Source organism: Crocodylus siamensis, chromosome 1 (assembly GCF_052110815.1).
Source record: "Crocodylus siamensis isolate JL-2025a chromosome 1, ASM5211081v1, whole genome shotgun sequence".
NCBI lineage: Eukaryota > Metazoa > Chordata > Crocodylia > Crocodylidae > Crocodylus > Crocodylus siamensis.
Genome location: NC_143395.1, coordinates 388870183 through 388882849, shown reverse-complemented (window position 1 = coordinate 388882849; position 12667 = coordinate 388870183). Strand labels below are relative to the sequence as shown.

General features: G+C 42.3%; 1 protein-coding gene across 1 annotated transcript in view; it reads left to right on the top strand.

Moving 5' to 3' along the window:
* DDX10 (DEAD-box helicase 10) overlaps positions 1–12667 on the top strand; it is a 356406-nt gene that overhangs the window by 252325 nt on the left and 91414 nt on the right. The window contains exon 16 of the mRNA XM_090029503.1: positions 1193–1249. Within this exon, the coding sequence (XP_089885629.1) occupies positions 1193–1249 (57 nt within the window). The remainder of the gene's footprint in view (positions 1–1192; positions 1250–12667) is intronic.

Genomic DNA, 12667 nt, shown 5'->3' with positions numbered 1-12667 from the left:
TCCAACCTTACTCCTTCCTAGTTATGACCTTCCTATTATGGACACATTTAAATGAGTAAAAATATGCTGCTGCCTGTATAGCTCATTCCAGTTCAGGAAGTTGTAAGACATTGTACTGGTGTACATAGTTTTTTACCAGTGAATGTATCTTCACTGAAGCACACAATACCAGCAAAAAGTTGTGTCCTTTTGTGACAACCTTAAATATCAACTAGAGTTCAGTGTCTTGGCCACTGTTATCACCAGAGCTTCCATCATAGAGACACACCATAGTCACTGTATGTGCTGCTCAAAATCCATTGTAGTACACTGTAGTTACTGTATGTTACCGCTCAAAAATTCTGTAAGCTGGGAGAGCTGAAAGAGAGCTAATGTGGGAATACTCTTGATTCTGGTTTGAAAAATAAATGAAGTTAGACAGTGCCAACACAGCACCATTTTCTGTGCTTCCCCTGTGTGTTATATCATACCTGCTGTTTCATTCCTGCTGATTTAACGCATTGAAGAGCCAGTTCCCCTATGGGACAGGGAGCTGGACTTTATTCTGGCTCCTACCTCACATATTTATTACCTGAATTATATTTTAGAGTCTTAGTTATTGGCTTTGATGTGGAAGTTAACAAGTGTAGTTTGGCATTGAGATCTCAAGTTGTTTTTGCAATGACCAGAATAGGAAAAACTGCCATTTTACTTATGAACTTCCATAGGAAAGCTATAAGAAGTCCTGAATATTTTTAGTGTTTAAAACAAAATAACTTGTTATAGAAAAATAAGAACTATCAAACTCCTTATTGGATCATTTCTTTAAGAGCTTCATACCATCTTAGCCTAAAAATAAAGAAATTTAAGAAGGTTTTTTTAATGATCCCCAGTAGAACCAAGATGAATGCATTTGCTTATATCCCTCACAACTACACAGTTGTTCCAATAAAACATATCACCTACAAAAATCTTTGCCTCTCACTTTGCTAGCCCATCATGAGTATAGCTCCCCAACGCTATCACAGCAGTATAACTTATTAATTGTTTTTACTTTACTGATGTTTAGCGTGTGTGTGTGTGTGTGTGTGTGTATCTTGAGGAAAACGGGTGTAAAATCCCAGGACAACTTGAATTTTTAAACTATTCTGCTTGTAAAAAATAAAAACAACTATGACTTTAAAGTTTTAATTGTTCTTGTAATTTCTTGTAGGAAAAAAGGCTGAAAGAAAAGGCAGCAAGAAGAGAAGGCAGAGGAGAAAATGAGAAGGTAAACCTTTTTTATTTTCTGATCAGATCAATGATTATAGTTTTGGAACTTTAAATTTAATTACAGATCTTCTTTCTCTCATAAACAATGTTTTTAATTAAATATAGGATTTTAAGCCTTTTTTCTATTTGCTAAGCATTTTATACCCTTCCTTTTGCTTTGTTCTGCGTCAGCTAATGGTTTGTAAAAGTAAGGGAAACAACTATTTTTGCTGACAATGCAGCTTTATTTGTTTTTATTTTCTCCCTTTTCGGTTCCATTCTTTGTTTAAGATAGTCTTTGGGAATGGCAATTGCTGCATTCTATATATCAAACCAATTGAAATTTCAGTCGCTTTGTTTGATAGCTTCTGATTTCTGTATGTTTATGTATGCATATGATTCTGCTTGTAACATAGCATCCAATAAAATTTACAGTGACGTTTCATTTAGCTGCATTTCCTATTAGAATATTCTCCCTGAGCGCAATATGTTTAAATTTGCATTGTACCAATAGGATGAAGAAGCAACCTCTCTGATATCAATATGAACAAAGAGTATATGTCCATTTATATTTGTCTGTATTTTGTATTGCATGTGGTTTAGCTTGGGCTGAACTGAGGAAATTCAGCTGCAGTGATATTTTTTTCCGGAATATGGACCCAGTTATTTGTGTCATTTCTCATACTATATCTCATTGTGTTATGCATGAATGGTCCTGATTTGTCCTTGGTATTTAGCAAAGATCTGATTCCCTTGAGTTAAATCCATTATGTTCCTTGTCAGATGTGTCCATGCTTGCCATGGCACTTGGAGAACAAGTCTAGGTTGGTAAGTTGTGTTTCACTTCTGAAGTGGGAAGTAATTATTGTGCAATTTAAGATGAAAAGCCTGGTTATACTGAGTATTAATTATCACCCAATGTTCAAAGACAGCCTGAAAAGAGAGTTGCTGGCCTCATGACTTCTAAATCAGTCAGTAGATCTTTGCATACAATTGAAAGTATAAAGAGAAATCTTTTGAGGATGGATTCCTTGCAGGGAATTGATGAAATCATAGTTTCATAGTTAGTAAGGTCAGAAGGGACCTGAGCAGATCATCAAGTCTGACCCCCTGCCATGGCAGGAAAGAGTACTGGGGTCAAACAGCCTCAGCAAGGTGATTGTCAAGCCTTGTCTTAAAGCCCCCCGGGTAGGAGCCAGCACCACTTCGCTTAGACAGTGAAGTAGCGCCTCCTGATGTCTAATCTGAATTTACCCTCTGCCAATTTATGACCGTTATTTCTAGTCACCCCTGGTAGTACTCGGGTGAACAGGGACTTCCCCAGTGCCTGCTGGTCCCCTCAGACTGGTTTGTAACAGGCCACTAGATCCCCCCTCAGCCTTCTCTTGTGGAGGCTCAACAGGTTCAGGTCTCTGAGCCTCTCCTCATAGGGCCTGCCCTGCTGTCCCCTGATCATGCGGGTGGCCCTCTTCTGGACCCTCTCCATGCTGTCCACATCCCTCCTGAAGTGCAGCGCCCAGAACTAGACGCAGTACTCCAGCTGCAGCCTGACTAGTGCTGCATAGAGGGGGAGGATCACCTCCTTGGACCTGCTCGAGATGCATCTGTGGTTGCATGACAAGGTGTGGTTAGCCTTCCTGACTGCATCCCCACACTGCCGGCCCATGTTCATCTTGGCATCAGTGATGACTCCAAGATCCTTTTCTGCCTCTGCACTGATGAGAAGGGAGTTCCCCAGCCTGTAGGTATGCTGCTGGTTCTTCCTTCCCAGGTTCAGCACCTTGCACTTGTCAGTGTTGAATCCCATCCTATTCTCAACCGCCCACCCCTGTAACCTGTCTAGGTCCGATTTGTAGCCTATTCCTTCTAATGTGCCCACATCCGCCCACATCTTGATGTCATCAGTAAATTTGAACAGGGTGTTCAAACAAGTATTGATCCATTTGTGAACACTGTTTTGTCTGTTAATTCTACCCTTTTCCTTGGGACTAAAAGCAAATCATTCTATTTCAAAAGACAAGGCCTTACAAAGGGATCTGTTTATGTGGATGCTTTCCCTTTCTCAAAAACAATGGTCCTTCAGAATGCGCTCTTATTTTATTAAGATGGTTTCAGTGAAAGCTGATATCTGACTAAAGATAGTATCCATGCTCATTGTTATTTATACAGACCTACAGATATATACATTGCACTACACAGTGTTGATTAAATGTCAGTATTCACTCTGAAGATCATGCAAGGTAAACAAAAGCTGAAACGACCCTTTCTCAGGCTCTGTTGTAATCGTATTTGGAAGGCTGTGCAGGATTTGAAGAGAAAATATCATGAGAAACTGACTGCTACATGAGTGCATTGAGTAGAATATATGCTACATTTTTCATTCTGTGCATGAGCTCCTTGCTGCACTTCCATACAAAAAGTTTAGGAACCTCTGAAATGGACCTAATACCATTGAATAGTCAAAATCCGTGCTCTAAGGACATGAGGTTTGGTTACGGTGTATGCTCTGTGCAGTGCCATTCTGTCAGTTTCCATGGTTCTCATTTGAAGAGAAAATGCTTCCAGTGGGATACACTGACAGCTTGGAGCTGAGACTTTCAGCCTCGAAAGTGCAAAGGAGCAGTAGATGATGTATAAAGGTGGCAGATCTAGGTTGTTGGATATCTCAGGAATTAATTTAAAATGCCCCCACTCCAGAAAATCTGAGAGATGAAGCTGAGCTTGTTGAAGCTTTTCACAGTTCATATAGGTCAGGCTTAAGCAGCCTCTAGTGGGCTCTCGGATTTAATATATCACTGAAAAAACAAAAAGCCTCTAAACATTATTGCAGAGGAACAGCTCAAAAAACATACAGGCTACTTAAAGTGGGATTTCATGTGCTTCCATGTTCTGGGCTACACCATTAGGACATGTTTTATGGACTTCTTACCCTGCTGTTTGCAATCATTTGGAATTCCTGTGGCAGCTGCAGTAATTGCTTATGTGGGAAAGCAAGGTGAGAATGTATACAATAAAGTCTTAAATGGTTTTAATGTTGAAGAGAAGATTTAGACAACCACATTGTATCAGTAGAAAGCTCTCTGCAAAGCATCTTGATCTCAATTTGTTTCTGCATCTCCTCCACCTACTTTGGCCCTTGTTTCTCATCACCAGCTACCTTTTATCTTTTAGACAGAAGGCAAGGCAGGGAGTCGCCTTATATATAGGCTAAGGGTGGGCAATTATTTGGGCTCGTGAGCTGCATAAGGAGTTACGCTGAGGTGTCACAGGGTGAATCAGCACTGCTCTTCTTCCCCCCTTCCATCCCCCTCCCAATGCACCAGCTTACCAAAACTTGCTATGTGGGATGGGGCCACAATCAGGGATGGTGTCTGGGAGTGGGGTTGGTGGGCAAGGCTCGGATCATGGGTTGGGGTCACAGGGTGGTGACAGCATGGGGCTGGGACCCAAGGTGGAGCCATGATATGCTGCCCCCATGCCCCTGTGGCGGGCACTGATTTCACAAGCAGGGGCACGCAGGGAGTGACTTGTGGCTCTGCCCTGGGTCTGGGCCCAGGCCCCATGCTATCACTCCCCCAAGATCCCAGCCCCAGACAGCTCCCCACCTGCCCGTAGCTCTGTGTGGCTGCATGCCTTGCCCTTGCAGGTCTCAGCTGGTCTCTACAGAGATCCCAGGATTGTGGGTGGTGACAGCACAGGGCTGGGGCAGAGCTCCAATCTGCTCCCTGCCCCCAGAAGTGGGCTCTGTTCTGGCCCCAGCCCTGGACTGTTACCACACCGTGATCCTGGCTAGGAGTCACGTAGGCAGGGCATCCCGCCAGGAAGATGGGAATGGGTCACAGGCAGGTGGGGAGCTGTGCCTGGAGCCAGGTCTGGGATCTTGGAGAGGTGACAGCATGGGGCTGGGGTGGGCTGTGGTCTGCTCCCTGCGTGCCCCTGCCCACAGGTGCGGGTTCTGTCTCGGGGACATGCAGGCAGCGGATCGCGCCTGCCCCAAATCCCAGCCTCACACTGTCACCGCTCCAAGGTCCCAGGGTCTCTCCAGCCCTACCCACACATCTCACTCTGACACTGCTCTCTGCCTGTCTGCAGCCCCATCCCAGTTACTTGGTTGAATGCCCTGCGTGCCTGGGGGCAGTGGGACTGGCCATATGTGCCACGGCCTTGGCTGGGCAAGACTGAGGGACCCACCACAGGCTAGATAAAATCCCTTGGCAGGCTGAATCATATTTTGCCCACCCCTGTTATAGATTAACTCATTGTCTGTAGCACCTGGTGAAGTAAGCTGTAGCCTATGAAAGCTTGTGCCTCTCTGAACAAGGTAGTTTATAAGGTGCCAGCCAGCCCTTATAAGTCTGCCCTAAATTAACATAGCTAACTCTCTCTTATCTTTTAGAAAATAAGCTTTTAGTACCACAGGCTTATTTATTATATTTCTATAGCAGCCAGCTTAGTGGGCCCTGACTTGAAGCATCTCAGATGGTAGTGACTGGCCAGTACACGCTGACATGCTATGCAGATTTGAACTTAACATTGTTCACTTCTCCAAACCATATGAAGGTGTAAGGGGAAAATTAAAGCAACATGCAACTGCAGGTCCCAGTAGTTGTGCTGAGATACCAGTCACCTTTTAAAGATCTCATTGTGCTGTGTGTTGTTGTGTTGAGGACGTTAGCTTTTCCCCATCTGTTATGGATGTTAGCTTCTTCCCATCTCTCTCAGTTTATCCACATTTACTTTTAGATATCTCCTAAAGGCTTTTTATATGAGCTAATCTTCACTTGTTCTCCATTGTTCCATGATTGGGTTATTTTATTTTGTGAGTTACTGGGTGTCATTCATTTAACACCTAGGCAAGGCTTCCTCCTCCACGCTGCCAGCAGCAGAACTGAAATTGCAGAAGAGGGGGTCTTTGGGCTCTTACTTTGGCACTGCAGCTGCAGGGAGAATCCTGCTCGAGCCTTTTAGCCTTGCACTGGAGCATACCCAGGGCAATTGAAATCTTCAGACCCAGGATTTAGCTTCCTCCCTCTGACGAGCCTTTCCTGGATTTTCTTGGATTTCAAACCAAGATTTTTTTAAAGCTGCATCGTGAAGGAATGGAGAAATGTCAACCTGAATCAGTTGCAATGGTACCAACTCTGCACATAATAAATCAATACACCTACACGTTAAAGGAACTGTTTAGTTAAGAAGTGAGGAATCTCTGTAGAAGCTATTTTGGGGAAATTTTTTCTTAGAACCTACAGCCATTACTCATCTTCAAGTGAAACCGTTGCCAGAACTAAATGGAAGCTAGAACTAGGTTTCATTACCACTTCCCAGCTTTGAGTCCATTATATTGAATAGTGATTGTTGACTCTTCACTTTTTTTCTGCTCTAGCATGTGTAATTCTCTGGTGAAATTCATTCTGAAAATGAGTTTAGTTAAATTTAATTTGATAAATGTACTGTTTCAATTTAAGGAAAGTGAGTTATTTTCTCATCATTCATTACTGATAGGATCTTGATGTTGTGTTATGAACTGGTAAGGTGACCAGCTGTTCTGGATTTCATGGCTATGTATAAAGCATTCCTGAATTTCAAAAATTGGTCTTAAATCTTTACAAATCTCGTGTCATGTACCCTGTTTCACCATAACAGGTTCTTAAGCTGCAAGGTGGTTTACTAGGGTGGGGTTGGGGAGATAGAGTAAGCTCCCTGCCCCTTGCTGACCTGTGTAAGCCTTTGCTGAGTGGGTGATTAGTGCTGATACTGTGTGCAGTGCCTCACTGTGGCAGCTGTACTACATCCCTTTCAGGCCCCATTAGCTTACTTCTGGTTTCAGACATCTGTAGTGGGTTTTAAAACTGGGGGTGTCCTTCATCTTGATTTTCAAAAAGTGTACTGCTTCCTGAAATAGTCCAGATATTTAAGGCAGTTTGCCTTTTGGCTATGACAGTGCATGGTATGATGTAATATGCATTGTCAAAAAAGCATAAAGTAACTCAAAATACCGAGACAATAGTAAACCTTATAAATTTGAATATTCTGCTGTTTAATAACTTAATTTATATATTACATGTGACTAGAGATGAAACCTAAGACAACTCATTCCTATTTTAAAAAGAGTCTTTCAGAACTCTGATGAAACTAAAATCCAGGTCCTGGCACTATGGTTATTAAAGATCCCAAAGTGTAGGAGTGTCATTTGCAGTGAAGAGAGACTGGTAATGTCACCTCTACATTCAGTGATTTTTAGCTTTGTAATTCTGATGACCTAGCCCAATGTTGTTAGATTTCCAACTCTATGAAAGAGTGTTTTTAAAAATGAATTACGGCTCTCTGCTGAATTTCTTAAAGAAACTTGAGGGCCCCTTCCTCATGAGCAGGGGCGTGCAGTTGCTGCGGAGAAAAAAGAAGTGTCACAAATTCATCCCACTGTTTTTTGCCTTAATGCATGGTCTTGCAGGCATGCTGTGGCACAGGGAAAAATGCTTTGGGTAGGGGAGGCTGGGGCCAGCACCTGGGTTGGCCCTAGCAGCCTTATCTGGGATCCTGGGACCATCCTGGGGCTCCATTGGCAGTGATATGGGTGCACGGAGCCTGGCTGGCAGTCAATGAGTGACTCTGGCCAGCCAGGCTCTGGTTTTGGGTAACGCATGGTACTGCCATGTGCACTGCTCCACTTGTTGTCTGCATGCTTTTTTTTTTTTTTTGATGCGGGGATTTCCTGGTATCAAATTTGTCTCTGTGCTGCAAATGTGCAACATGGAGGACCAAATCAGAGGTGTGTTTTGCAGCACCTCAGAAGCCTTTGTGCTTGTGTGGACATGGTCAAGGAAGTCCGAGGGACACAATCAGAGCTAGAGTCCAGGTAACATTCTGTTTCCAGCTCTGTTGCTGATTTGTGTAACCTGGGTCAAAAGCACCCTCCTCTGTGCTTCCACCTACCTGATACACATCTTACTATTGAGATTGTAGTTAATGGACTTATTTTACTGTGTGTTTGTACAGTAACTAGTGTTAAGGAGCCATAGTTTTGATTTTCCTTATCATCCTAATAATGATGACTTTTAGAAAGCATCATTCCAGGAAAGTACCCTCCAGGAAAAAGTTGGGCATCAGCTGTTGAGACACATTTGCTGATTCAGAACAAGACTTTGTAATCTCATGGCTCTTGGCACTCCTGCAGCAGCACTGGGGTGAAAATTATTGTTTCTAGGTCTTTTTTTGGCTATTAATGAGCTGTAGAATGTAGCTGCCAATTGGTACATTTTTTTTTATCCCATGCAACTGCAATTTATTCAGTTGTTCTGAGAGCAGCCTTGCTAAGCATTAGCTGTGTAAATCATCTAGGCTTGTTGTAAGGAGACTGTCATACTGCTGCTTGCTTGATAAAATCTTTGACAAGTGTTGAGAGTGTGACTGAGGATGATGTTAGTAACTTCTGTTTGCATTTGGCCCTCAATTCTGGACGTGTCCTGAAGACCGGATAAGGTGATCAGTGTACTGAGGCTGGTACTTTATGGCTTTATATTTCATGGTTTTACTTTCCTCTTTGGGTCATTACATCAGTCATCTTATATCCATAGTCTCGTAGGGTAGGGTCATCCTCTTAAATGACTTCAGCACCACAAAACCTGATTGTGTTGCACGTAATAAAGCAAGGTGGCTTTTTTGAGTAATTTGCAAAACACTAATATTTATCAATATGGATTACTTGCTATACAGCAGGATGCACTTTTGATAGCATCAGAGTGGTACAAAAACCTGAGAGAGGACAGCATTCTGCACATCACAAACAAGTTGCTTTATGCATAGAAAACAGCTAATTTTTTGAGGAGCCAGGTCTTCAGACTGGCTGTACTCATGCGCTAGTAATGGGATTTTCCTTCATTAGAAAAGAGTGATAAGGTCAAGTATTTGGGAGTGGAATGTTAATAAAGCAGTATACTGAAGCATGGCATGGCTTATCAGCTTTTAATAGGCAAGTGAAATTTGGGCTTTCACTTATTATCCATGTATCACTAGAATAAATTCTTATCGAGCAATTTGAATATTCTTTGCCATAGGCGACGCGTAGGAGGGGTGTGGGTGGCATGTGCCTGTCCCCCCTGAAATTGCCTACCGCCAAAGCTGCCACCAGCTTTTGTGGGTGGTTCTCGCTTGCCACCAACTACAAATGGTGCTTCCCCCCCAGGTCTCAGAAGGCACCAGTCATTCATCATCTGCATCACGCTTATAAGTCTGTCTCTACATTTTTCCACCACCTTTTTCCAGTCCCTACATTTGACTAGTCCCCGAGGAATTCCATTCTTGTCAGTCTGTGAGGCTTGTGTATATCTTATAGTAGCAAACTAGAATGCTTGCAGGATCTTTGTGTGAGAACATGGACACAGTGCATTCAAGTAGGCAGGAGGGAGATATTGATAGGAAAGGACAAGACAGATGTAGACAGACATCTCCTGCGGGCACCTCTGTATATACCAGAATCCTGGTCACATAACTACCATGGTATAAGGGGTGCATACAGATGTTTGGGGTGGTTAGATTGAGTTAAAAATGGCCACCTGTTCTAACTTAGTTCTCTTAGGTGTGGACCTTACCTGTAGCTCCCTAGTTAGGTGGATCTAACCATGAACTGTACAGAAGTTCGAGGAAGGTTAGGTCGGTCTAAAAATGGCTGACGCAATCTAAGTTGACCCTGCCTCTGAGGTATCCTAATTTAGATCAGGTTGGCCATTTTTAGGCTGATCTAACTTTCCTGAACTTCTGTACACTTCTCAGAACAGCACCAGGGCTGGGAAAGCCCAGCCACTTCCCCCAGCCCTGAAGCTGTGTTTTTCCTACCCACACCTCTGGCCTTGGGTTATTTTTAGTCCCCCCACCTCTATCTCCTGGCCTCTTGTTGCCCCCGCCCCCCAGGTGGACAACTGCTCCTCCCTCTCCTTTCCCCCATGGACCAGCAACCCACCAACACCCACCTCTCCCCCCCACACACACTCCAAACCACAAATCACTCTTGGTCTCAGTTTTATTAGCATTCATTGATGCTGAGATCAAGGAAGTAAGTCTTGGTGGAAGGAGGGGCAGGAGGGATTTTGGGGGTAGGTTCAGTGGGGGGGAGGGGTCAGGGGCTAAAAATAGCGCCTAGTCCTGGGGGTAGGGGAGAGAGCCCCCCCCCCCACATCTCCCTGTGGACTCTGCCTTCCCCATGTTCCTTAATCCCTTCCACAGACATCACTTAGCCTTCCAATCCTCCCACAGACCTTGTTAGCTCCCTTGGTCCCCTGCCCTCCACCATTAGCTTCCTTCCTATCCTGACTTAGCTTAGATTGGGTGGCCATTTAAAACTCTGTCTATTCTCCCCCTGACTTCCCTCAAATGTCTGTACCCAGCTAAGATGTCCAAGGATAAGGCAGGTAGCTATTTAAATAGCGTACTAGTTATTGTCAAATCTCATTGGTTTTGCCATTAAAAGGTATTGCTTAAGCCAATTAAAACATCCGGATGGGGTAAGCTGTGAAGATTCCCTGCATCATGTAGACCAGTGGTTTTCAACCTGTGGTCCATGGACCCTTGGATGTCCACAGACTATATTTAAGGATGGCTATGATCAGTCAAAAGTGCATGAATACCCACACTTAAAATTCAGAGAGGTCCATACTTCCATTTGAAATGGTTTAGGGCTCCTCAATTGAAAAATACTTGAAAAACACTGATCTAGACACATACTGAAGAACGGAGAAGAATGATTGTAAATGAGGAAGGAATTTGTTCCATATCTCTTAGGAACCTTTTATATCCCTAAACATGTTAGGGTATTAGTAGGTTTTTGAAGTCAGGTGCTTGTAGAGGCCTGGAGTATGGCAAATGTGTGCAGATCCTGCTCCACCTGAAGGCACGGCAAAAGAAACCAAAGGAGAGTAACCTCACACCTTATTTGTTATCACTTCTTGTTTCAAAATAAGGTTGCAATCTGGCCTTATTTATTAACTTTATTTAGTAATTCTGTGAGCAGAAGAGAAAGCAAGCAGTGAAGTGCAGTATTAATTTTGTTCCTTACAAAAACCCTTCACTGTCTTTTGGGTGGATAGATTCCAACAGAAATGGCACCCATAAGTTAGACGCCTTCTTAGGGATCCCCTTTTTCTGCCTAAGGTCAGGCAAGTTAATAACCTTGAAAAATGAATTTACGATTGAGTCCTGCCCACCAGAGCTAATTGTCACAGTCTATAGGTACCCAAAGGTGGAGATGTGTTAAATATCCTATACATGAGCTTTCTTTTGTTGTTTTCTTGTATTATTTATTGGCCTTCTTTAAGAAACTGTAATTGAGAAAATACTTTAATTTAGTAATTAGTGAGTCGGTGAAAGGGTACAATGCCAACATTCTTTTTTTAACCTCCAAACTCACTCTCAGTAATTTCAGACAGACTATTCAGGATAAGTTCAGGATCTTAGATTCAGTTTATATTCCACAATAGTTATTATTGAAAAAGTGGCACTTAATAAACTGGAAGTTATGGTATTTTAGGTTTAAACACATTTTCCTATTTTCAGCAACAAAATAACCTCTGAAATTTTGTAAAAATGTTATCTATATGGATATGTCTCTGCAGTTACTTTTGACATACTTTAAAATGAAAATGTTCTTCAGTGCTTGAGCTTAACATTTGAAATTGGTATATGTATATATAGAAATCTTTCCTGTATTTTAAGTAGGCTTATGGGAAATAAGATGTTAATGGTTCCAGTTAACAGTGCTTTAAAACAAGGCCATGATACATTTTACTGCTATTAAAAATGCAAAAGTACTCCTGTATTCCTAAACCTGAACCCAAAGTCCTGACAGTTGTGTAGATTAATTTGTATCGACAGTATATACACTTTTATAAATCTTTCTAGTGTACTTGTCTGTAAGAATTTCAGTGTTTACAGGAAAACTAAATAATTAACGATATTGGAAATGAGGCAGTTGTGTGGAAGGCTGATAGTCCAAAATTGCTATTAATCATTGTTGTTTTTTAAATTATATTAGATTATTCATATTTATGACTAAAATTCCACTCTCATGTACATTGCATGTGTTCCACACATTAACAAAGCACTTCAATCTGCCCCCTTTCATAAACACTGAAAGGTTTGGTTTAGGTTACCTTTTTAAAAGATATTTTATAGGAGCTTGGAGTTTTCTCCTGTATGTGATAACAAAGGCTTGTGTAAAATGTCCTTGTTATCAAAAGTCTAACCTTTAAGCAACTTGAAATATGTCTGTCCAGAGAATGTATATGATTGCTTCATGACTTGGTATCTTACACGAAAGAAATAAGTACTTTCCCTAAGGGGACATAAGTGTCTTTGGTAACTTTTGTGGCAGTTCAGGGATTTCTAAAACTGCTGACCTACATTAAAATTACAGTGTATTTCTATAGTGGGATTTTGTCAGAAATCT